This window comes from Syngnathus typhle, linkage group LG22, assembly GCF_033458585.1.
Source record: "Syngnathus typhle isolate RoL2023-S1 ecotype Sweden linkage group LG22, RoL_Styp_1.0, whole genome shotgun sequence".
NCBI classification, from domain to species: domain Eukaryota; kingdom Metazoa; phylum Chordata; class Actinopteri; order Syngnathiformes; family Syngnathidae; genus Syngnathus; species Syngnathus typhle.
Window position 1 is genome coordinate 5,245,149 of NC_083759.1, and position 24,845 is coordinate 5,269,993.

General features: G+C 37.2%; 1 protein-coding gene and 1 long non-coding RNA gene across 3 annotated transcripts; one reads left to right on the forward strand and one right to left on the reverse strand.

Annotated features, from left to right (window-relative positions):
• The first annotated feature begins 273 nt into the window (after positions 1–273).
• Positions 274–5,765, forward strand: LOC133146135 (uncharacterized). The gene is made up of 2 exons (XR_009711288.1): positions 274–467; positions 4,896–5,765. It is a non-coding gene; the product is annotated as an uncharacterized LOC133146135 (long non-coding RNA).
• Positions 648–24,522, reverse strand: cdk19 (cyclin dependent kinase 19). Of its 2 annotated transcripts, none has more exons than XM_061269481.1 (13): positions 24,474–24,522; positions 22,547–22,622; positions 16,149–16,259; positions 14,051–14,191; positions 10,793–10,850; positions 9,264–9,395; positions 8,965–9,108; positions 7,920–7,989; positions 7,676–7,748; positions 7,386–7,483; positions 7,099–7,177; positions 5,977–6,219; positions 648–5,170 (listed from the first exon to the last, which is right to left on the reverse strand). In XM_061269481.1, the coding sequence occupies exons 2-13, from the start codon at positions 22,568–22,570 to the stop codon at positions 5,045–5,047; spliced, it is 1,299 nt and encodes a 432-aa protein (XP_061125465.1). In that variant the 5' UTR covers positions 22,571–22,622; positions 24,474–24,522; the 3' UTR covers positions 648–5,044. The 2 variants fall into 2 exon arrangements, with proteins under 2 accessions (XP_061125465.1, XP_061125464.1); XM_061269480.1 differs by having other exon boundaries at positions 24,254–24,521.
• Positions 24,523–24,845: the final 323 nt, after the last annotated feature.

Sequence of the window (24,845 nt, forward strand, 5' to 3'; positions counted from 1 at the left end):
GTTTCCAACGGAACCTCCCATTGTAGTTTACGGATCCACAAGACTATAATCCCAACTAATTATTTTTGCTACAAGTGTGTGTTGTCACAAAGACATGGCACCCTACTCGTGACATGTATTAAAGTGAGTTTAACAGTGGGGTTGTTAATTTGTTCCTCACTTCCTACTCTCTCCAAGTCATAAATTTCCTTCAAGTGGGCGCAGTACAAATCTGGCCTGAGTGATTGCTCTGCCAGAATCCCTCAAGGTGATACCAAGTCTCGACTTGCCTGCACTAGGTTCACTTGTCAAACCAGCAGGCTCATGGAGACAATGTGGCGTTTATTTGACTCATCCAACATGTCCTGAGAGGGACATATTTTGAGTGTTTATCATCCGAAGAAGACATTCATCTAATGTCTTGTTGTGTAACATCCTAACATCTGCAGTCTTGAAATCCGGGTGGAGGTGTGCTCAACTGAATTCTGGTATGTATTTTTCCAGACGGATAGTTTGGCGCAGGTAAAAACAGACATTTTGCTGATAAATCGGTACGGCTTTAAAATCAGAGCGTGACAGGTGCAATCCTTGACGTGGTGGAAAAAAAAAACCTAATTTGCTGAAAGCCATAAAAACATACTCGCAATACTAAATGTATCCACAGTTAGTTAACAATCACACTCATTGCGATGTTGTTGTTTTTTAATCACGATAGAGGATATAAAATAAATATACATGACTTTCTTTCTCATTTAACAGTCATTTTGTACAGTGGAATTTGGACAAATTCACAAAAAGCAGCTCAATAAATGTTCTATTATGTATTCTATTGCTGCTTTGTATATAATTGCTATGGAAATACAATACATAGTAGACCATATGAATATTTAAAACCTGTGTGAGAGAATGTAAAAGGGTGGACAGACACTCCACCCTGCTCACAAAACAATTCTGCTGACTCAATTCACAGAGTGTTTACATTTTAGCATGCGAGATGGGAAAATGGGATACTGGCCAAGCAATGCCTTTAAATATCCAACTGGCTTCGAACACATCGCAGTGGTTTGTCTGTACAAACTGTGGACGACAACAATTTCCATTGAAAAAAGGACAGGCACATGCAAATATTATCAAAATGGAGTAAAAGGGATTTTTTTTTTTATACAAGCGTGTACTTGTGTGTACGTGTCCGTATCTACAGTACATTATTTAGTGTCGAAAGCAAGATATTTTAAAAACACTGGAATTACGTGAGAAATATCAGGGCATCAATCCACTTTAACAAAAAAAAAGCAAACTGCTACATGATAAGGAGGGAAATTAGGAAACAAATGAGAAGAAGCAAGAAAATACAAAAGGATATCCCCCCCCCCCCCCAAAAAAAATAACATTGATGGGTTAACTAACAAAAGGCACCATCCCCCATCACCCCTCTGTAAAAATAATAATATAATAAAACACTGTGGAATTCAATGTACTAGATCTTGATTCTACTGTATACTGGGGTGGTGTTAACACATTCACTAACTAATATAGTAACAAACGTGGTAGTTGACAGGTCCCTTTCTATAGCTACTGTATTAAGGCAGAGGAAAGTTTACAAAAAAATGTCTACTATTCATTGATGGACACAATAAACACGATCGTATACTATATATATATATATATGTATATATCGTATTTTCCGCACTATAAGGCGCACCTAAAAACCTCCAATTTTCTCAAAAGCCGACTGCGCCTTATAATCCGGTGCGCCTTATATATGGACCAATATGGATTTGTGGATGAGGACTAATTTATTAAAGTAAGCTTTACGTGTTTATTTTGTGTGTTGTGTGATATTAACGTTTGTGCAACGTTGAGTTATTGATATATTGTTATTGTTTTTACTATTTCGAGTGTTACTGTGATTGCATTAACGTTTGAGCAACGTTGATTTATTTATTCTATGTGCCTTATAATGCGGTATGCCTTATATATGGACAAAGTTTTAGAATGGGCCATTCATTGAAGGTGCGCCTTATAATCTGGTGCGCCTTATAGTGCGGAGAATACGGTATATATAATATATATATATGTACAGACCCCTTCATGGCCTACATCACGATGATGTCACGGTATTAGCTGAAGGCAAAAGAAATTGAGAACGTCATCTTGTTGTGTTTTTGGTTGCCGAAACCGCAAAAAAACAGCCTATGCCAGTCAAAAAAAGAAAATTGCAGAAGGCTGTGGTTGAATGCGATTCGGTGAAAAGATTGGACTGAGAGTATCATCGCTGGTGTTTGTAAGTGCACACTTCATATTAGGTAACATTTAACATGGAATGTACTATCATAAAATGTTGAAATTGATAATCGCCTGTCCCTGACATTGACTTGGCAGCACGACAAGTTCTTGAACATATCCATTCAAGATTTAGTTATCAGCTTCTAATGATTTAGTTAATCTTTGGTATAAATGCTTTTTTTTTTGTTATATAAAGTTGTCCCGTTAAATCGTCCATCCAGTAAGTTAGGCCCTAGCTGTCAGTAAATATCAGTCAACCTTTTAAAGTAATATTTACGGCCGTGGAGAGTGAGTTTACTCTCATATTCACTCAAATGAGTTTCTCACGTCCATTCCTACGCGATGGATGTTTTTGCCTCCAGCTAAGCCGTGCCCCATAAATGACATCACATTGTTTACAAACTATGGAGCGGTGTGTGTGTGTGTGCATATATATGTACACACATATATACATACACTTATAAAGTTACAATATTTCATTTAGAGTGCATTGCAGAACAAAAAAAACAAACAGTTTTAGACAAGTGTTCGGACTCTTATACACGTAGTGATGAAAGAACACACGTCACCCATAAAAACAAAACCTCAGCATAATGAAATGCTTGAGTCTGGCAATTAAATTTGCATAGGAGTTGTCTGACATACTGTACAACGTTCTCAGAGGCGGAATCGACAACTAAGCGTGTAATTTCAATACTCACATTGAACCAAGGAGGAGGAAAGCCTTTAAAGGCAGTTTGGTTTCGATCCCCCTCGAGTATTAAATGACCAAGCTGTGTTTGTTTTTGTCTATAAAAGTGCAATTGGGAAGATCCAATGTTTTTCAAATGTGACCGTTTGAGTAGAAGTGTGGTTTGACCGATCACACTTAGGAGAAGCCAGCTCCTTGCAGATGAAGAGCCGATAGATACAAAACCTTTTACACAGATTTTGGGATGTAACCATTACTTGTACATTTTCTACTGAGTGAGCAAACATTGTTTTGTTTTGACACATTCTGCACCTTAAAATGTGGCAGTGAAGAGAAACAAGTCCAATTCTCTTTTTGGCCACTTGGTGTCGATGTTTGCTCATTTTTATTACTTGAGGCTCATCTCCTGCATGTTCTCCTCCAAATACCATTACGTCACTAAATTGGGTGCCCTCTTTAACACAACATTCACTAGGAGTACTGATTTACAATTTAAAATTGAGTTTAAGCGTATATTTAAAAAAAGAAAAAGGAATAAATAAAATACAGGAGTACTAGATTCAAATGTAAAATTAAGCTTTTAAAGTATTCGAAAAAATGCACTTAGGAAGTAAAGAAGTTAATCTTGTGTAAATATGGCACAATCAACTAATCAAGCAGGAGCAGTCCTAAATAATATAATAATGCAGGTATTTCAGTTATTTTTAAATACTGAACAGGAAACCTGAAATGGCAGTTGTGTGATTTCAACCAGCCAATCATCTTTGTTTTACTCTGTTTGTCTCGAGGTTGGCTTTGCAGATGGAACCTGCTCACAATTGCCTTACCTGGATGAAGAAAAAAATAAATCACCAAACAAAGGATTACAATATTATTTTACATTCTAATCTTGGGTTTTATATAAAAAATATATATATTTTAACAATTGAAAAGTTATTTGTAGTTAGCTACTATTTTCTGGTTCCAAGTGCAATATGGCGGACATGCCTTTGTTTGACTCTGTAAAAATCAAGACAGCATAATTGGCTGTCACTCAATCTGTTGTGAAAAAGAAAACACCCTTTTTTTTTTTTTTTTTAAACATGATCAACTGACCAAACCTGTGCGGCATGCTGGCCGGAGGGGGCAGGGACGGTCGTTTGGGTTCACAAGTATTTGTTTCAGCTCTTTTGCAGATTGCTTCGACAGTCAGTGCATTTCTTGTGAGTCAAAGGTAAAACATGCATAAAACACCCACCCGCCCACACACAGCAATAATAATAACAATACAAAACAATTTGACATCAGTCAGTAACAGTCTCATGAAATACACAAAGTGGGGTTGCAGTGGAGGGGGAGGGGCTTACCGTTAGCTGCCCTGTACGGTTTATGCGCACGTTCGAGTTCATGGCGAGATGCAAAAGGTGTCCACTGGCGGCCCAAAAACAAGATCACACTCCAAAGCTCCTCCAGTTTGTGGCCAAGCGGTTACCGCCGGTAACTTACCGGTTACTGAGCGGAGTGGATAAGAATGCACACGACGTTCAGTAAAAACACTTCTGTACATTCGAGCTGTGAAAACAGGAACCTCATAAGAACACTATTATTAAGTTAAATTGTGCGTTCCATATTTCCCTGCATTTCTTTCTGTTTGTACAATAAATGTCTGGTTTGACATAAAAGGATAGGGGTAAGCGAGTTTGCATTTGATTATCCAAGGATTCACGAAAGGGCTTTTTCCGTCCTGCGTCTTCTCTGCCTCCCTATGTGATATTTACACTGACATCAAGCTTGAAAACAAAACAAATAGAAAAGGTGCGATAGAAAGTCAATATTGGAGCTGCAATCCTTCCTCGTGAAGAATGTTAAGTGCCATACGTTTGGAGTCTTGCTGCCTTCACATACCAAAATGAGTCACCAGCCCAGAAAGGCAGTATTTGCTTCTTTTTTTTTCCTGTAGGTTTGCCTTCATGTGACTAGACGTCAAAACGCTGGAATGATGTAATGCTGTAAGAAACATCCAAGGAGCAACTACCGGGTGGCGTCCAATGTTGACATCCATTGGAGGAGGTCCAACCCTCTCTGCTGGTTCAGGACTGACCTGGTGCCTCAGTAACGATGAGTCTGGTGGGAATACTGGGAGCTCTGTTGAGATGACGACGTGTACCCCATGGTGCTCTGCGGCTGATTAGAACCTTGGACATTGCTTTGGTAACCATGGCGGGATGTGGAGTGCTGAAGAGGAAATCACATTAGTGAGCAGTTCACCACCATGGTTTAATATAAATCCATGTAATCCAGACTGAATAAATATTTATGCTACGCTTTTGCAGCCTATTATGTCAGGATTGAAACCGTGGCCTGCGGGTATGGAATCAATGACAGAGAAAAAGTAGGACAACAGTGACAGCAATGTCACACGTTGCTGACGGTTAAGCAATAATAACATCTGTTGCTAGCTGACAGCTAGCATGTGTCGCGTGTCTTTTATAGAAGCTATTTTGCTCATGTGTGACCGAAAAAACGGAATTCTTCACCTCTTACCCAGAAGGCACCACGTGATGTGTTATCAGCTTTGTCTACCGGATATTCGGGTATGTACAGTATCACTTGACTATTGTTCTTTACTTATCATGTGTCTGTCCGATGCAGCAGTGCCTTGAGATGTCAGTTTTGTAATTTTTGTTCCCACATATGAATCTCAAAACATTCCTATCTCCTGTTTCCCCTTTCAAATGAATAGAAATGCCTCTGGCCTCCTCCTCCTAGAAAAAACAACACTATGTATTGTACTTTATAAAACCAAAATAGATCCCGTGGCTGCATGTTATCACCGAAATGTCATTTTTGTTTTTTCTTTTTCTTTATAAAAAAACACAGCAGCATAATGCTTTGCTGCCATTCTTGTAGCTGGAACTTGCGCTTTAAGAAAGTCTAAAGTTACAAACGATAGTACCCGAGCAAACGCAATCACATCAACAATGCAAAAGTCAGATGCTGGGATTTGAACTTTTGAATGTGAACCTTTTATACTAACTAACCTGGTACTCTGACTGGAGCACCCCGGTGCCTGAAGAGGTACCAGAGGGTCCAATGCGGGTTTTTTTATTAGGAGGACCCTGGTCCTGTCCATGTAACCCTCCGCCAGCATTGGCTCCCGTGGCTCCGGATGTGCCATTGGTTTGTGTCGAGTTCTGCTGAGATGGGGCCTGCTGGGCTGCCGTTTGTTGCTGGTTCTGCGTTTGAGTTTGGCCTGTTGTCTGCTGGTGCTGTTGCGTCTGGTTCTGTAAACACACAGGGCAACTGCTCAACAAATAAGCACAAGGAAGTCAATTGAATGGAAAAAGTCCGCCAGTGTGAAATGCTTTTGGCTATTTAGCTCCTATCGTATTATTTATCCAACTTGTGTTTGTGCTGCTTAAGCCACTTTTCACTGAAATGTCAACAATGCTACAGTTGATATTTGAAAAAAGTACTTTAACAATGGGAATTGGAAAAATCTCATTTTAAAAGTTGGAAGTCAATCCCAAAATTTTCTTTGTACAGTGATCCCTCGCTACTTTAAATTAGGGTTGACAGAAAAATGTTTTTAGTTCCTCTAACAACACAGAAACCACAATTACAAATGCCAAATTCCAGATACTGCAGCAAGGTCAGTCACATGTGACTAACACATGGATCAGCTGTTGTTTTCCAGCGTGATGGAGGAGCTTTCAGTTCTCAGAGGCTACATAGACCAAACAATGCCTCTTTCTTTACCAGAGGTCAAGCACAGGCATGTGTGCCACAAGCTAAGCCAACCTATAAGCAAGCTTTAAATCGGCTATAAACATTTTTGTAAACATTTGCACAATTTAATGTTGGACTAATTTTCCGTGAAAGTATTTATGGAGCTCAGACTTGATCATATATATAAAAAAAAATAAAAAATTTGGAGACTCAAATGTACGTGATGCAAAGAAATGCAAAAAGAATACCATTGCTACATATTATAAATATTTAATATGAGGTATTTTTAATCTTATAGACTTCTCCTGGGTGATGTATTATTTTCTTTCTAGACACTTATTAATCAACCTGGTAATTTCCTGTTCATAGTTAATTTCTCTCCACTGTCACCAACGTTTTTCAGTTTTGATTGGCCTAACGAGACATTAAATTACCTTTTCTGCTTTCTCCTCTGGTTCGTCTTCATTGAGAAACTCTCTCTTTGGGTATGGGATCTGACATCCAGCAAATACACTGTAGGTGTAAAATAGCGATAAAAGGGCTTCATTTTCTTTGCATAGTCAAGTACTGTATAAAATCAGCTATAGTGATAAACAGGATGAAAAACAGTATAGGAATGTAAACATTCCATATACTTTCTGGACTGCATCCCAGATAGCCTGCTTTGTTATTTACTAAATCAAGAAGAAGGAAGTTGTCAAAAAAAGTTGTTATGGCTCACTCAGTGGTTGGTAATGGGTCCTCTAGGAAGTAGGGATCCTGCAGTGCTTGCTCTGATGTGATTCTTTTAGTGGGGTCCATGGTGAGCAGTTTCTGGAGCTGAAAGAAGAAGAGCAGGCAATTACAGTATTTTTTTCTATTCTTTAGTGTATTACTGGCTGCATGGCAATAAAAAGAAAATTAAGACTATGAAATTGAGCTTCTGTGCACACACGGAGAAAACTGTCGGTACCCCGCTGTTCATAAAATAAATATATTTGTATTTATAGGACTGCGTCTGGATATACTTACCAACAGGAAAACTTTGCTATCTGGTTTGACTTTATGTTTCTCCATGTATTTGATCAAGCTGCTGTTTGCATATCTGTGGGGGGAAAAAACATGGAAAAAAACAACTAAATATTATTAGTCAAAGTGGTTTTTAAAATTGATTTTGCTTCAATTAACCAAGTGTAATGGATTGGACAAGCCCCAGATTCACTTAGACCATGTGGTGTACAAGGCTTTTCTCAGCGCTCTGCGGAATTCGACTTACGTTGTTCTTCTGAAGTCTTTCTGAAGTGTTGGATATTCAGGCATCTTTCGGATGTCTTCCCAGTCTTTATCTGAGTAATACAAAATCAAAACATGAACCATGAAGCTTTGGAAGATTTGGAAACAATGGCCTCATTAAATGTGTTGTGAAACCATATTACACATTATAAAACACAAAGCCTCTCAATTAAGTTGGAGTCGTTTCAATCGGTTTGATTTTTGCAGAGCATAAAGAATGTATCTGTGAGTTTTGTTGTGTGCTGTGTCATTATGTGTTGCTGCTTATGTTTAAAAAGAAATGCTTTAAACGTTAAGAATTACTGCAACATCAATGCTAATTGTGTTAGCATTTGTTAGCCCCACTTGCAGGGCTAGGATTTTTGCCTTCTTGGTTGTGACCTGAGAACTGGAAACTCTGATGTCATCTTTAGTTGACAACAAGTAGCTGAGCTGGATAACATAGGTGGATTTTGCCTGTTTAATTAATATTCCACAAACAAAACATTACCGTATTTTCCGGACTATACGGCGCACCTAAAAACCTCAAATTTTCTCAAAAGCCGACAGTGCGCCTTATAGTCCGGTGCGCCTTATATATGGACCAAATGGAGAATGATGGATGTATGGAACTTTAACTTTCAAAGTTCACTGATCTATCTGACTGTTTTGTTTTGTACTTATTAAAGTAAGCTTTACATGTTTATTTTGTGTGTTGTGTGATATTAATATTATTGATATATTGTTATTGTTTTCACTATTTCAAGTTATTACATTGTGATTGCATCGATGGTGCGCCTAATAGTCCGGTGCGCCTTATAGTCCGGAAAATACGGTAATCAAAACACTGTGTTTTGACTAGTTGGGCTGCATAGACTATATTATTCCAAAGAAAACTTTAGGATTGACTTCCCCTTTAACAATGTGAACATTTTCGATTACTAAAAGAAGATATTAAATATATACACACTATAACTAAAAGATTTAGTAACAGAAGAATGTTTTTCCAAATGTGTGTGTGTGTGTTTGTTTTTGTTTTGATTGCAGACCTGCGGGGTAACCCATCACGCTGAATATCCTGTCCAGCTGGTCATGATGAAAAGGGTTACTGGTCTTGATGTCTTCCTGGCGACAATGAAAAATTGGCTCTGACGTTAGCAGCTCTGCGAAGATGCAGCCAATAGCCCAGATATCTACGTTCACACACAAGCACAGACAAGACATGAGTTCAACTATAATTAGTTGCTTATAGAAACATTCCTTGGTGTGCAGTCTACTATAGATCCAGCTTATATAAAGAGATAAAGAGATACACCTTTCTGTTTTTTTCCTAAGGCTCCAAACTCACCAATAGCTTTGGTGTAGTGGCGGGCCCCCAACAGTAGCTCAGGAGCCCTGTACCAAAAGGTCACCACCACAGGGTCGAGGTCGGCCAGAGGCTTGAGAGGAGAGTTGAAGAGTCTCGCGAAACCCATGTCAGCTACAGAAAGCAGGTCAAGGAGATATAAAGACAGATAGAAATCAGAATCAGTAATTATAAATTTTAGTTGTCTTGCCTGTGAAATGATCTCAAATGTTAATCTTAGTTTGGGTTAAGGTTTAAACTTTTTTTTTTTGGTTTTCCCAGTGTTAACAATGGATGTACGGACAATGAACAAGTATTTCGTGTGTTGGAATGCGCTCAAAATGAGGTCACACTCGTACCCAGAATGGATTTTCGGGGAAATTCAATAAAAATACATGAGGTGGAAAGCAGATTTAGACATGGCGCAAAAAAAATAATAATAATCAAACAGGAAGGCACGGAGGAAATGTTTGAGGCTTTGTGAAATTGATTAAAAAATCGGTTGGAATTTTGATAAATAAATCTTTTATTCATCATGAGGCTGATTTAATTACATTCGTCTTGGACATGCAGGATATTCATATTTCAAAGGATTTTTGGCAAAACAAATTGACAAGTTTACAATATTATCATTGAGGTCTTCCCTTTTTTATTACATGTGGCTTTTCAAGACTTCCTAAATAATTCTGGGGTGTCAGAATATTCTATCAGTTCACCCTGAGGAGCATTTGTTGTACATCTCAAAGGTTTGATGCGCAAACCTTTTCAAAATATCAAATTAAGATTTATAATTTTGACTCCTGAAGGGGTCAAGCCCAACCCATGAATTATTTTTTTAACCTGTCCAGATAGTGTAAGCACATTCAACAGGACTCCCCGCACAAAACCTCAATGACTTTAAAATATGTGAAGGCACCTACACTTTGTGAACAGGTTTTAACAGGTCAAAAATGACATTGTAACATTACAATTACGTGGCTTCTTTTTTTTTTTTTTTAAAGTTTCACATGGGCATAGAGCTCAAACAAAATGAAAATAAATAAACAGATCAAATTTGTTGCATGATTAATTGGAATTAAATATATATATTAATATAATAGCAAAACAATACCAAAAACCGAAGCCTGAGTTGGAGTTTTTTCTGAAAGGAATTCCTGATGGATGGGTTGTACTAGTAATAACTAAGTAAAAAGGACAAGTACCGACAAGATCAACAAAGATCAAGGCTTTGCTAACAATATAAAACAAAAATGTAACGATTTGCTGAGGAGAAAGTAGAATACTGAACATCCCAAACAATTTTCTGAGGTCAATGTCCTAAAACATAACTTTTGTGAGGGAACTCCCCCGTCTTCAATTAGGATTAGGATTACTAACTACATTGTTTGCACTTTTAACACATTTATTTTTTTCAATTTAAGTGAAAAAAAACAAAAACAAAGCAAATGTCAATTTTTTTTACCATTAATCAGACAAATAAATACAAGGGATGTAAATATAAATAAAATATTTTTTTCTTAAATCTACCTTACCAATTTTAACTCTTCCTCGTTCTGGTCCTTCTCCCATTACCAATATGTTAGCTGGTTTCTGCAGAAGAAAAAAAAATAAACAATTTATAATTTTACACATTTTGAAGTAACCAAAACTGTAAATTTTAAAGGGCTAGTCAACTCTGTTATTGAAAAACGAGTGTTTGACTAGAGTGTACATGAATTTTATCACTTGAGAGGGACAGTTTCAATAACATTAGTGCGTGTTGTTACACCACTTTTGCAAAACACAAAGAAACAAAAACTGCAAATTTTACACCATTGTGACTTAAATCTTCCTGCTCATCACATAGAGCAGTTCTCACGGTTTCTGCATGTAATAAGCGACAAATATTAGTCAGTGGTCATCCAGAGACAAAAACAAAATCTAATAGGGATCAAATATGCCGTGAGATGTTTCCAGCTGCTCACAGCCGAAGGCAAATAAAGTATCTGCTCCCTAAATTTCCTTGTTGTGTTTGTGCGGATGGGAATTCTTCGGCTAAGCACACTGATCAGTCTGGCCCGAATTCTTGTTGCTATAGAAACGGCACTAAGAAGGAAATTTGTAGTTCTTGCCCACAGTGTGACATGTCTCTTCATATTCGTGAGAACTCCAGCCTCTCCTGTTTCTCAAATATTGCAATTTGAAAAGTAAGACTTTATTTCAGCTTTAGTTATGTACAGTGTACATTTTTTAGCGGGCCGCATTGTAGTCATAGCTTATTATGACTGTCAACCCAAATAAATGTATGAGCACCTCATATTATATACAGTCAAAGCTACAAAACAAACTGAGAAATAACTCGTTTTCAAATCAGACGAGTAAAAACTGGTCAAATATTTAAAAAAAAAGAAGATATTATTCAAAGTGAGGACAATTTTTAATTCTAGTAACAAACCACGAATTTGATGCACAATTTGTCTTCGCGGGCCACATAAAATGATGTGGCGGGCTGTAACTGGCCCACGGGCCTTGAATTTGACACCAGTGGTGTACAGCATCAATAGAACTTTTGCTATTTCTTTACAAAGATCAGTTCAGAACTTTGGCATAACAAAGTCCATTCCTGAATCAACCCCTAATCAAGCAAAATTTTATGATCACTGAATAAGCCTCTCTCACAACAATAAGATCTAATTTGTCAAAACAGAAAAAAATAAACATTTAAAAAATATCCCTTAGTTAATGAGTAGTTTTCAGCCAGAAAACTAATAATACAATTTCACTCGTAAAAATCCTTGTATATACAGTACTATAAAAACACAGCACAGTTAACTAAATTATTGTTTTACTGAAACTCTTGAATATAATTTCTGATGTTATGTCTAAATTATTAAAAACTGTGACTCAATCTGCAGTCACAATTTTACTTCATAATACGGTAAAGCAGAGACGTCATGAGTCTTCTGTTGCTGCAATCTTCGTGGAAGGGTGTACTGCTCACAGGAAGACGCAAATACACTGCAGAAATAGATCACCTTCAGGAATCCTCCCTGTGGAAGTGATAGTTGGTACAGCCCACTGAACATTTTGCTGTGGTCTGCAGAGCTGCTCAGTTACCATCTTGACAGCACAAGCTTGAGGCTCTTACATAACTCTGATGGGGGGGGGGGCGTGCCGCTGGGAGGGCAGTCAGCCCCTCCGGTGTAGCTTGTGGTGGGTGGGAGTGGGACATAGGAGAAGGAGGAGGAGGACAAGTGGGGGATGGGAAACATGCAGTGGTGCAATGCAAAGCATGTGGCGGAGTCAAGCTACATTATGTAGGGAAAGCAAAGCATGCTAAACACTAGCATACTCTTGCAGAGCAGTAGCAATGCTTGTTGAGTATCGACTGCAATGTTTGAATAAAATGGGGATTACCCAAACATAAATCAGCAACGTAATCAAAACAATGTGCCCTGGTTCGATTTATTTTTACTCACAAAAAGCCAGTCACCTGCTCACAATTGATAATCTAGCCAACAAAGACAAATGCGACAACAAAATCATGAGAATCACGATAGCTCGGCGGCAACAATGGCAGGAAATAACTGGAACCGAACCGGCCTTAAATAAAACCGCAGTACATTGTTATAAAATCAGATAGCTTGGGTTTTAACAATGGAGAATTTCATCCAGCTGTGGCAGAAATTGGGATAAAAAGAACAAAAGTGCACAAACAACAAACACTTTTTGTGACTTTCAGTAAACACACAACAGGTTTAAAATCTGTGATTATGTACACTGCATGTACACGTGATATTAATAATAATATTAGCAATTTCATGACATGGTCCACTGCCAATGCATTGTATTAACAAGCATAGGCAATTCCTTGATTGATCAACCAAAACTGGCAAAGGGATAATCATCTGATGTCTGCATACTTCCTGATCCTGGCAGATTTACATAATGTGACGTTCAGCTGTCACATGACCGAGGGATTGCATAAGAGCAGACAACAACAGCAGCAGAAGCATGTGAATAAGTAGCCACTTAGCGCTGGGTATCTGATATGTCCTTGAATTACTGCCCTCCACACCCCGAAGAGAATAATCAAACACAAAGTGAAAAAAAATAATCTGAGGGACATTAATGTATTTTGAACTATCATGTTTTATCTTATTAAAAAATGCTGCCGACATAGTTGATATGATAACTTCATATAACTCTTTGACTTTTGTCTCGATTCACTTTGTTGGGTGAGTTGACTGTGATCTGAATTTCCAACAATCTAGGTGGAAATCCTGTCATTCTAATCCAAAGAAAGTCTGGATGTAGCCTGTGATCATATTCCTATTTATAAAAAAAATAAAACTGTGGGAAAGGCATGATGGAGACCATCACACAAGAGTATGTGTGTTGTAGCCAGCACAAAAGAGCCAGACAACACTCAGAACAGAAAACCGGTCTGGTCTGGTCTTTACAATTTGATTTTGTTGATTTCGTTTTGTTGGGCCATTGAGATTTGTTATTGTCTGTCGTCTTATTGCCAACTAATGTGAGTTGTATATTAAACTTGCTTTACTAGGGGTATACAGATAAATGTATTAATATGAATGAATTAATATGAAAGCGTTACACTGACTTTTACGCAATCCCTACGATGTCCCAAATTCCTATTGCAATATTGCAATATTGATTTAAATTCCGTCACTTCCTTGGGTCGCTAATGGCAACCAAAAACACAAAAACAAAACTAGGCATTATAAAAGAAGTGCAATAGATTCATGGGAAAAGTGGAGCAGTGAAGCTAAAATAATATAGCTGCTCACCAGATCCCTGTGGAGGACCCAGTTGGCGTGGAGGTAATGGATCCCATCCAGAATCTGATACAGGAGAGACTTCACCATCCCTCGTGGCAGCTGCATGGGCTTTTTGTTGGCCTTGGAGGCACGGTGGAACTTGATAATATGCTAAGAGAAAGGCAGAAGAATTTAGTGTGTAGCATTTTTACTCTGCGTGAAGTCATCCTGGATTAGTTCAACTAATACTAAGATCTAATACAGAGTAGTAATGTAAATTAGGCATTGTTTTCTATGAGGTAGAAGTGAATAATTTGAAGAAAGGGAAAAAAAATATACCGTATTTTCTGCACTATAAGGCGCACCTAAAAACCTCCAATTTTGTCAAAAGCCGACAGTGCGATTTATAATCCGTGCGCCTTATATATGGAACAATATTGATTCGTGGATGAGGACTAATTTATTAAAGTAAGCTTTACGTGTTTATTTTGTGTGTTAACGTTTGAGCAACGTTGAGTTATTGATATATTGTTATTGTTTTCACTATTTCGAGTGTTACTATATTGTGATTGCATTAACGTTTGAGCAACATTGAGTTATTTATTCTATGCGCTTTATAATCCGGTGCGCCTTATATATGGACAAAGTTTTAAAATGGGCCATTCATTGAAGGTGCGCCTTATAATCCGGTGCGCCTCATAGTGCGGAAAATACGGTACACATCACTGCTATTTTGATTAATTAAATATTTTGGTTTGATGAAAAAGTTTTAGTCATCAATACTTTTGTAATGAGGCCATTTGAAGCTATTTCATTGACTATTGCGGAAAGGATACCAGCAATTTTGTGAGTTCACATAAGTTGTTGCATTGTGAAACATTTCCACTAAACTCACTGTTGCATCAATATTTTGAATATCTTGAAATCTTGGTATTAATGGACTGATTATAACTGCAGTGATTCGATTTTCACTTTTGGCCACCAAGGTCACGTAATACAACCAATTAAAAATTAAGAGTCAGCCTGCGGCTTGTTTGTTTCCGTTCCATGTTTTTGATCTGAGCCTAAAATTAGAATGTAAAAAATCTGGTATGTTTCTTTCTTTTTTGTGTTAGATTAAAACATTAATAACATCAATCAGTTACTTTGATGTTTTTGTTTACCAACTGAAAATGAAAAGACTAAATGCCACACAGAAGCAACAGAACATGACGCTTTAATTGGTTACTTAGCTACTTAGTATTGACGCTCAAGGCAGTTGCTATAAATTGGACTTTTTGATGAAATTTGACAGTGACAATACACAGATAATGTTTGCTGTGATCTCCACAAAGATTCCAGTGGCAAAGACGATGACATCACAAAGAGGCAGCATGGCACAGTGCGTAAAAAGAAGTAAGTGGTGGTATTAAAAAAAAATATGACCTGCTGGTTGTCCGGAGTTTCATTTTATAACTTAACGTAGGGTTGGACGATTATAGGAAAAATGTTTATCCCACCATGTTTATTTTGATTGCTATTGAAATCATGATTATTAAAAAAAAAATTGATTTCGATAATTAGAATACGATTACAAAAACTAGTACCGTATTTTCCAGATTATAAGGCGCACCTAAAAACCTAAAATTTTCTCAAACGCCGACAGTGCGCCTTATAGTCTGGTGCGCCTTATATATGGACCAAATTCGTAAATTTAAACTGGCCCGAAGCATTGTGTCATGAAATCAATCACAAGTGGCCCGCTGAAGACTATGAATCATGAATCAAAAAGACTATGGATCATTATTTTGTGATCAGAAAGTAATTTGTTGCGTCTGAAGTTGAAATAAAAAAGATAAAATGGAGAATGATTTGATTTGGATTAAAAATCTGACATGATGCATTAATGGTGGGCCTTATAGTCCGGTGCGCCTTATATGAGGACAAAGTTTTAAAATGGTCCATTCATTGAAGATGCGCCTTATAGTCCGGAAAATACGGTAATCAAAACTATATTCATAGGGCCAATATAAATGTGTCCTTATGAGATCATACGGTTGCCAAACAAGTCTCTGATGTTGCTTCTTGAAAAACCTCCGGGAAACACGTACTTCATGGCATGTAACACGGACATGAAACTGATACTCACCCAAAGGTCATGTTCGGCATAGTCTAACAGGAGCGAAACCTTTCGGTCACTGTGGGACAGGAACACTTTCTGCAGGGCAATCACGTTTGGATGTTTCAATTCCCGCAACAGCTGGAGAAGAAGAAAAATGTCAAAGAATGAGGTCACAGTGAAACAACACCATACGAGCACAACTACCAGGAATAGGCTTCAAATAAAATGTTGGGGTTTTTTTTCTTTTAAATAAAAATGTACCAGTTCTACAGAAGTGGTAGTGAGGTTATACAAATTGTACAAAACATATTTTCTGTCCAAAATTTGTATATTTTAAAGTTGTCATGCACACTGACAGAAAAACAAAAATCCAAAAATTGGGAGACATCACTGTGAGATATACTACAAAAAAAAGTCTTATGACAGTCATAGGTTGAGATTTACAGGAAGCCACCTATAACTTCTTAAATATTAAATTTTATCCCATTTCGATACATTTACTGATAAGAAGCTATTGTTTGTCAGGTTTAAAAGTAGTAATAAAGTAGTAGTAAATCGAGTTAAGGGTTCAGGACAGAAAATGATGGCAAAGTAAGAGTAGCTTACTTTTTCTCCAAAACAATAGACAGAGCCAGTGATTTAACAAATTGGCTCTGAGCCTCTGACATATTAAGAAAGGCATGTTTGTAAATGCTTTGGGCTGGTTACAAAAATAAAGTCTCATGAGATGATGACTACAAGTAATAGAGAAAGATTATAATGTATTAAGACACTATGAAAACATGTTTATAAAGTGATTCACTGTGGATTTACTATTCAGATAAACTCAAAAATACTAAAATTGCAATGTTTGAATCCGAATATTAAAATTGTTTTCAAAACTGTCTTCAAACTGTTGACAATTTTGAACACATTTTTGACTTAGACATTTGGGGATCTGCTGCAAAGAGGCTGGACTGCGGACATCGTGAGTGAATATGGAAGTTTTACAAAATTAATTAAACTTTATCTATGAATGAATGTGTGCGAGTGATATGAATGATAACACTGCTGTTAGTGTTAATTTAGTTCAGTTAGGGTGGTGAACTCTGCCCTCATTTATTCCCGACCACAAATTCGACCATGAATTTGTCTTTATTATCTTTTGATTACGATCTGCATTAAAATAGAGCGGAGCCTGTATGCATTGCCATAGCGGAAGCTTGATTTTCTGCTTTTTTCGTGACAAGGTTGCATCTCTCTTCTGAGAAACAGATTATTAAAGAGCAAAAAATAGACAATCTGCAATTCATCATCTTTTGGAATGGACCAACATTATTTGGAATGGACTATCTAATCTAATCTAAGGGTCTGATTGCTCCCATTGAATTTGATTTCATGGGACCATCCGTCTAGCTGGCAAGCTTGATAGTCGGTCGGTTGTTGGAGCAACAATAGAAGAGTCGCATAAGATCTCATCGTCAACTTTTTATCGTGAGCAAAACGATCAGTAGCAGACACCCATAATGACTCAAAGGACCACACCACTTATGACATGTCAAACTTGTGTGACTCAAAGAATTTAACAATGTCTTTGGGAGGGTCCGTCAAGAGCATTTGCTATGAGGAAAAACTAGAAATTCAGCTTCAAAGTGAGCACGTTTTTTTTTTGTGGTATGCTACAAATTACTTTATACCAAAAGTCAATCAGCAAGAAATCTGAAACCTTAATACAGCGATCCCTCGCTACTTCGCGTTTCGTTCATCGTGGATTCACCACATTGCGTTTTTTTTTTTTTTTTTTTAATTAAAAAAACATTTAAGTCAAAATAAAACTACTAAATTCAGGAAACATGAGTCTAACCTTTCGGACAATGTAGTATTGCTCCAAATGTTCGTTTACATTCCTTTAGAAGTCCATTTTCGCGTGTTAGCACGATTGCGAATTAGCCTCTTTCCGCTAACTCGTTAGCCTGCCTAATACTTCTTGTTGGTGACCGTACTTTGCGGATTTCACTTATCGCGGGTGGTTTTTGGAACCAATTATCCGCGATAAACGAGGGATTACTGTAGAAACAAAATGTCCAAGCAAAGACAGTACATTTCTAGTGCATTATTTCCCAATCACTCGCTTTTGGAACTGTTTTAGCAAAAACATAGAACCAAATTCTGGATAAGTCACAATCACTCACTTGCAACCCTGACTGGGCCTCTCGTGCCCACAGACCAAGTCCTGTAACTTGCTTGTCTGCGCAGTTAGCCAACGTGTACACAATGAGCAAAATAAACTGTAGCAACATCCAATCAATCAATCTGATCACTTCCATGTTATTACAAGAACGTACTGGCAAACTCACCCTAGGAAAAATAATAACGTGGGGAAGAAAATGGTTTGTTAGTCCTCATTTTAAGTAAAATAGGTCATGTTTTCATAAAGGGCTCACAGGAAAAGCACTCACTCGAGGAGTTCCAAATATTCGCACCAAAGCCACATGCTTGCCAGGAGTGCCAATGGAATGTGAATATAATGATAAAGTGCAGCTTATTTGTTTTACAAATGCAACACGAGCGGAAGCTCAGTAAAACCAAAATATGCCGTATTTACAGTGAAAACAATAGTTCTTTCTTACAGGCAGAGCAAGCAAACATTTTTGGAATAATTATAACAAATTTCAAACACTCTATATACAGATTAGCACACTGTGACCTGACAAGATGTTCTTAAAGGCCTTTTGGGTACTTTAGAAAACCGATTTTTTACCTTCATATCTTTTAATTCAAGAATCAACATCTAACAAAAACCAACAATTGATTTGTCATGTATATGATAAATAGTTCTTGTTGACAAATATGTTAGCATGACCATAGCAATGTTGTTAGAAAAACACTACGGCCCAGATATACCCCTCCAGAGAAGCGAGGAGAGATTTCCAACATGCACTTGGCAAGCAGTGGGTCAATAAATCCCCTTTCATGCGAATGCTTGCTGGCCACACTGTAGCTGTGCAGCAACATCAACGCCAAGCTTTTTCCATCCAAAATGAATTCAAGCAGACACCCTAAAGGTTACTCATTTATTACAATTTAATGATATAATTCGATTAGACAGAACCGTTGCAACCTTGACAAGAAGGTCCATTTGGGCAACTACTTTGAAAGAAAAAAAAAAAAATTTCTAGTATTTTTGTTGAAAGAACAGAGCAGGTAATAATAGCTCCAGGACTCATTAGCCCCCTGGAAACATTTATGTTTGAGCTTTTACCGTCCACTTCGACTGCAAATACACTTAACAGCTGTTCACTGTGTGTTTAGTGAAGCAAGTATTTCGAAACAACAGTTGATGCTGGCAAGATAACAGGAACGAGCATAGAGAAAGATAAATCATTTCCTTGGTGTACTGCAGTTTGGATGTTGGGTCTATCCATGTATTTATTTTCTTATAGGTCATTAAGGCATGGAGAACTGCTTCACCAAGTCAGTCAGTAACAATAACATGAAAAGAGTCAATGAATAACCAAAGGCCTTGTGAATGAGATTAAACCATATCTAGGTGATTTCCATCTATTCAAAGATTTTTAACATATATTCAATCAATTTTTCAATGAAAATAAAAAAGCAAACTACCTTGGTCATGTGAACACAGCATAACTGTAAAGAAGTCTTTTTGTTGTACTTCATTCTTACTTGCTGCGATTCACCATGTTTTGGTATTATATGACTAAGAAAAAATAGTGACACATTTTATAATTCAAATTTTGGCCCAAGTCTTTTTGTTGTACTCCATTCTTACTTGCTGCGATTCACCATGTTTCGGTATCATATGACTAAAAAAGTGGGTTGAGTCTAAACTAGAGTCAATGTTTGTTTTGGTTGGGGCAAAAATAAACAAACCCCAAACCAGCAGAGACCCAAAATAAATATTTTTTTTTAAAATAGTGACACATTTTATAATTCAAATGATCAAAATTCTACATTGAACATTTGTTTTGGCTTTTGGTGAGTTGAGTCTAAACTAGAGTCGATTTTTTCTTTTGTTTGGGACGAAATAAACAAAGCCCAAACAGCAGAGACACAAAATAAATATGTTTTAAAAAACAGTGACACATTTCACAATTAAAGTTTTCATAATTCTACATTGTACATTGGTTTTGGCTTTTGGTGAGTTGTCTAAACTAGTCAATGTTTTTTTTGTTTGGGGGCGAAATAAACAAAGCCCAAAACAACAGGGATGCAAAATAAATATTTTCTAAAAACAAGTTTGAAAAAAAGCAGAAAGGCAAGATAGCTGGGAACAATTTAAGAAAGCTTGAGACCAAAATGAAATTTTAGACTTTTCATTCACATTAGGAAAGGACAATATGAGATCAATATTAAAAAATCTGAATTATTCAGTCATTAATGGAGGTTCAAGGCAGGTTTTAAGCAAGATGCAAACTAAAAACCTTCTTCAAGTATTTTCAGGTTTATGATGGCAGAGCCAGTGATGAGGTAAAGCTCATAATCACAAAATCAAACAAACACAAGACAAAGTTCAATGAAAACCCGATGCAGCAAACAGAGCATTTGACTATTTATCCATTTGTAAATAGAAAAAGGTCTGTGCCGCCACACAAACAAAAACCTGGGAACATATTTTCTGAGACTCTTCTCTTTTTAATGGAGTTTAATCTTGGCTTTTTTTAACCATCAGAATTTAGACAGCTTATGGTATCTCCTTGTATTTTTCCTATCAATGACAAACCACTGCAGACAGCCAGTGGCTATGCTACGTTGCATGATGTCAAATAGTGCAGTCAAATCAATTACAGAGATACAAAGATTAATTTGTTTGGCTGAGAATGCTTTGCTTATATTTATTTACACAAACAGACACATTTTTTTACTTCTATTCAAGAAGGAGAAACCCCACAGTCCTTGTAACTCTGAAGTTCAAGTAAAATTAAAATGTAACTAATGATAATTAGATTTATTTTTGTGATCCAATAGAATTATTCAAAACAACAACCAAAAAATAATGGAATCAGTCATGACAAAACTGTTGGTATGCATATCCACTGTTGGTCACAAAGCTTCTGGAACTATCAAGGCATTCTGTGGGAAAATGTGCTGCTCAAAATCAGAAAACCTGGTCTCAGTTTCAGATCATAGTCCAATGACCCAAAACAATGGGTGGGCCTAAATACCTGTTATCGGTTACAGAAGCCTCACAAGTCACAGAAATTCCAGAATCACAAAAACAAATAGCTTGATTTGAATAATTTTTCGTCATTTATATTCATCATGACATCAATTAATTTGTATTTAATTCGTACAATATGCAACATGCTAATTACTGTAAGTTTCGGTGAATTCAGAAATGATTGGTATTCAAAGAAAATGAACTTAAATTGTTAATATGTTTCTAAAGGTCATGTAAAACTGTCGTTGGAGCTTGCACAATATCACAAGATGTATTTGCGTAGTGTCACTGGCACCGCACGTAGGCTAACTTTAGGTGATCATGGCCAAGTGGAAACAGACTGTTACGTAACAAGCTAACGGAATGTCGAAGGGGCCGTGTTCTCGCTCCCCCGCACTTGGACGGATTGACATGCTGACATGCCTTCAACCACCACCTCCCCAATCTAACCCCCCCACCATCAAAACCACACTTTAGCCTCAACCTCTAATTTCACTTAACTGAGTCAATTTGTTGACTCCATTTTATTGCCTCTATAGAAACTAAAGAAAATCAATTAGTAATAATTCCAAAGGCAATGTTTAATTACTTTTTCCATTTCAGGCTCCAGATTTTAAAAAATGTCAACAAGTTTTTATTTCTCTAGCATTATATACGGGAGGTCTTCAAGTTCGCGTGGGAACCAGTAAACAACATTTGGAGGTTACAAAATGAAGGCAATAAAGAGGTTTGCACACTGGTGTAAGAACATTCGGTAACTGGCGTTCTTGATTTTTTTGAATAGACATTTGTTCTAAGAGCGTTTAATTGCACACTTATTTAATTTGTTGCTTGCACACTTTACTTATTTTCTTACTTCGGATCTTTACCCATCAGTTTAAAAAATTCAGGGATAATGTCAAACTTTATCAAAACAAGAGCTTTATTGATTTTTGACTCTCACTCGCTTGATGTCGTTTTCTTGTTTCATTAGTCCCGCAGGGCTTGGTTCTTCCCCCCTATGTAATTATCCAGCTATCTAGCAATTGCCATCGCTTAACTGCATATCAGCTTTACATGAAATTGTGAAATTGAAACATGAACGTCCAAAATTATGACAAATATATTCATATAAAACTAGGGGGCCCGGTTTTATATGAATATATTTGTCATAATTTTGTTTGATTACTAGAAAACTGTAATTGTCTTTATTTTATCAACAAGAAATAGTTTTGGGTATTTCAGCTTATAGTACTTTTGCCACAGTAAAATTAAAAATGTAACTTACAGCAATTTCTCTGCACGCGGACATTGAAATTCCAGTGCCTTCTATCTGTTTCAGTGCATATTCCTTCTCATCTATCCTGTAGGGGGAAAAAAAGAAATAATATTACTTCATATTTAGTTTCAAAATATGCATTAAGACTTCTGATTCATATTGCTAACTCTATAAAGATGGGCAACCATTCGCACCATCACTGAGTGGGAACTGCAATCATGCAAATGTAGCACAATATCATCAGTGACACAAAGGAAACCCAATCTAACAAAATAACAGTGTGGATGTATTCAAAATGATGCAAATATGAAGGACTAAATGGGAGAGTGTAGACAGGATCAACATCAAACAAATCCTCAAACCCACTTCACCCTAATTTGCATTGGAGATAATAAGCAGTGTTGAAAATGGATGGATGAACGGACAGATGGACAGACAAATGGCTGGATTACACTACAAATAGTTTTTTATTTAGCTGTTTTTGTTGGATCATCAACCAGAAGTGTCCAAAATTAATATTAAATATGACTAAATATTAAGAAAGATTACTGTACTCATTGTTGCTGCCATGTCATTTTGTAGTGACATCATTAACGTATTTTTTGTCATAGCTTTGTCATTGTTATTTGCATAAAATGCAGTAAAATATTCATCTTGATCATTTCATTTCCATCAATTTCATTTGCCAAATGCCCAACTCAACGCTACTAATATATTGTTAGAATTGAGCACAGCTATCTTTATAAAACATGCCTTATTGTATACAACGTATACAAGGAGTGTCAAACTCGCGGGCCGCATTATAGTCATAGCTTCTTTCGGAGGGCCATTGTGACTGTCAACCCAAACAAATGTATGAGCACCTCATATTATATACAGTCTAAGCTACAAAAAAACTGCCAAATAACTCGTTTTCAAATCAGACGAGTAAAAACTAGTCAAATATCTTAAAAGATATTATTAAAAGTGAAGACAATTTGCAATTCTAGTAATGACACACGAATTTGATGCACAATTTGTCTTCGCGGGCCACATAAAATAATGTGGCGGGCCACATAAACTAATGTGGCGGGCCATATCTGGCCCCCGGGCCTTGACTTTGACACCAAATTCCGAATTTGACAGGACATGGAAATCATGTATACGTTTAAGCAGAAATAAGGTTATGATACAACCTACAACGTGTCGATCCGGATCTGAGTTCACAAACCACACAAGTAGTTAGTCAAACGCTTGAGAGTGACAATGTAAAACGATAAGCTAACTTTCACATCTAAAGTACGAAAAAAAAGTTTGATCGTGCAACGTTGGGAAAAGGGGGTGGGAGCGCGCGGGGGGGAATTTGGCCGCGAAAGGAAGCCTGTTATCGCGTGACGTGAAGACGACACCCGTGCCGCTCGTGTGCGGTATCATACGATGAATAGCAAGCATAATATTGACGAGACATGTCAAAAAATAAGATGACCCGCTACTATGTTGTGCAGGACTGTGCTGGAGGGAAGAGGAGACGAGCGGTCAGGGGGAATGGGGGGGGGGGGGGGGTCTTGGTGAGTGAGCGCGTTACATGAAAACAAAAACACAGACACGGGCTATCACTTTGGGAGGGGATTCAAATCTAACGCGCCGTTCGTAAACACATGCAAGTGTTGCTAAACAAAATGCATCCAGCCGTCACTTCCATATCAACATAAACAATAACGTCCATGGTCATCTTACCCGTCTTTGCGTTTAGCTTTATAAACGTGCCCGTAGGTGCCTCGACCCACTTTGCAACCTTCATATTCGAAAAGATCTTCTACTCTCTCTCTCTCGGCAGCCAGCTTTGTTTTGAAGTCGTAATCCATTCTAACCCATAAATACGGCGTAATTTACAATAAAATAAAATATTAATTATTACATGCATTAATTAAATAATCTGGTCGGTTTATTCCCCCACCATTTCCTTGTTTGGGATTTTGGTCTGCTCCGCTTAATGTTCACTGGCTCGTTGACGTTTCTAATTGGCGCACAAGGCTTTCTGGGTAATGTAGTTTTTAAAGGCAAACTCAGCTGTTCAACACGACGTGGAAATTGAAATTTAAAAACTACAATCGCATATCTCGCCGCGGTGCGTTACACTGCGTACTCCTGTATGTTTTTAAGAATTCGGGGATTGGTTGTTTGATTTACGTATGTTGTTCACTAATAATAGTACACAACTTCGGCATCACATCAAATAATACATAAGCACATAAAAACAAAATAGTTATGCAACATCAAAAAGTGCGTGTGTGCGTATGTTGTGACAATAATGTATTTATTTAAGGTG

What these genes read in the sequence shown, in the direction of transcription:
- cdk19 (XM_061269480.1), bottom strand. Translation starts at nt 24,381, where the DNA reads ATGGATTACGACTTCAAAACAAAGCTGGCTGCCGAGAGAGAGAGAGTA. An exon ending in CCACTACACCAAAGCTATTG is followed by an intron (nt 9,109 to 9,263) that starts GTGAGTTTGGAG and finishes GTGTGAACGTAG; the next exon opens with ATATCTGGGCTATTGGCTGC. An exon ending in CGTGATGGGTTACCCCGCAG is followed by an intron (nt 7,990 to 8,964) that starts GTCTGCAATCAA and finishes TGTATTACTCAG; the next exon opens with ATAAAGACTGGGAAGACATC.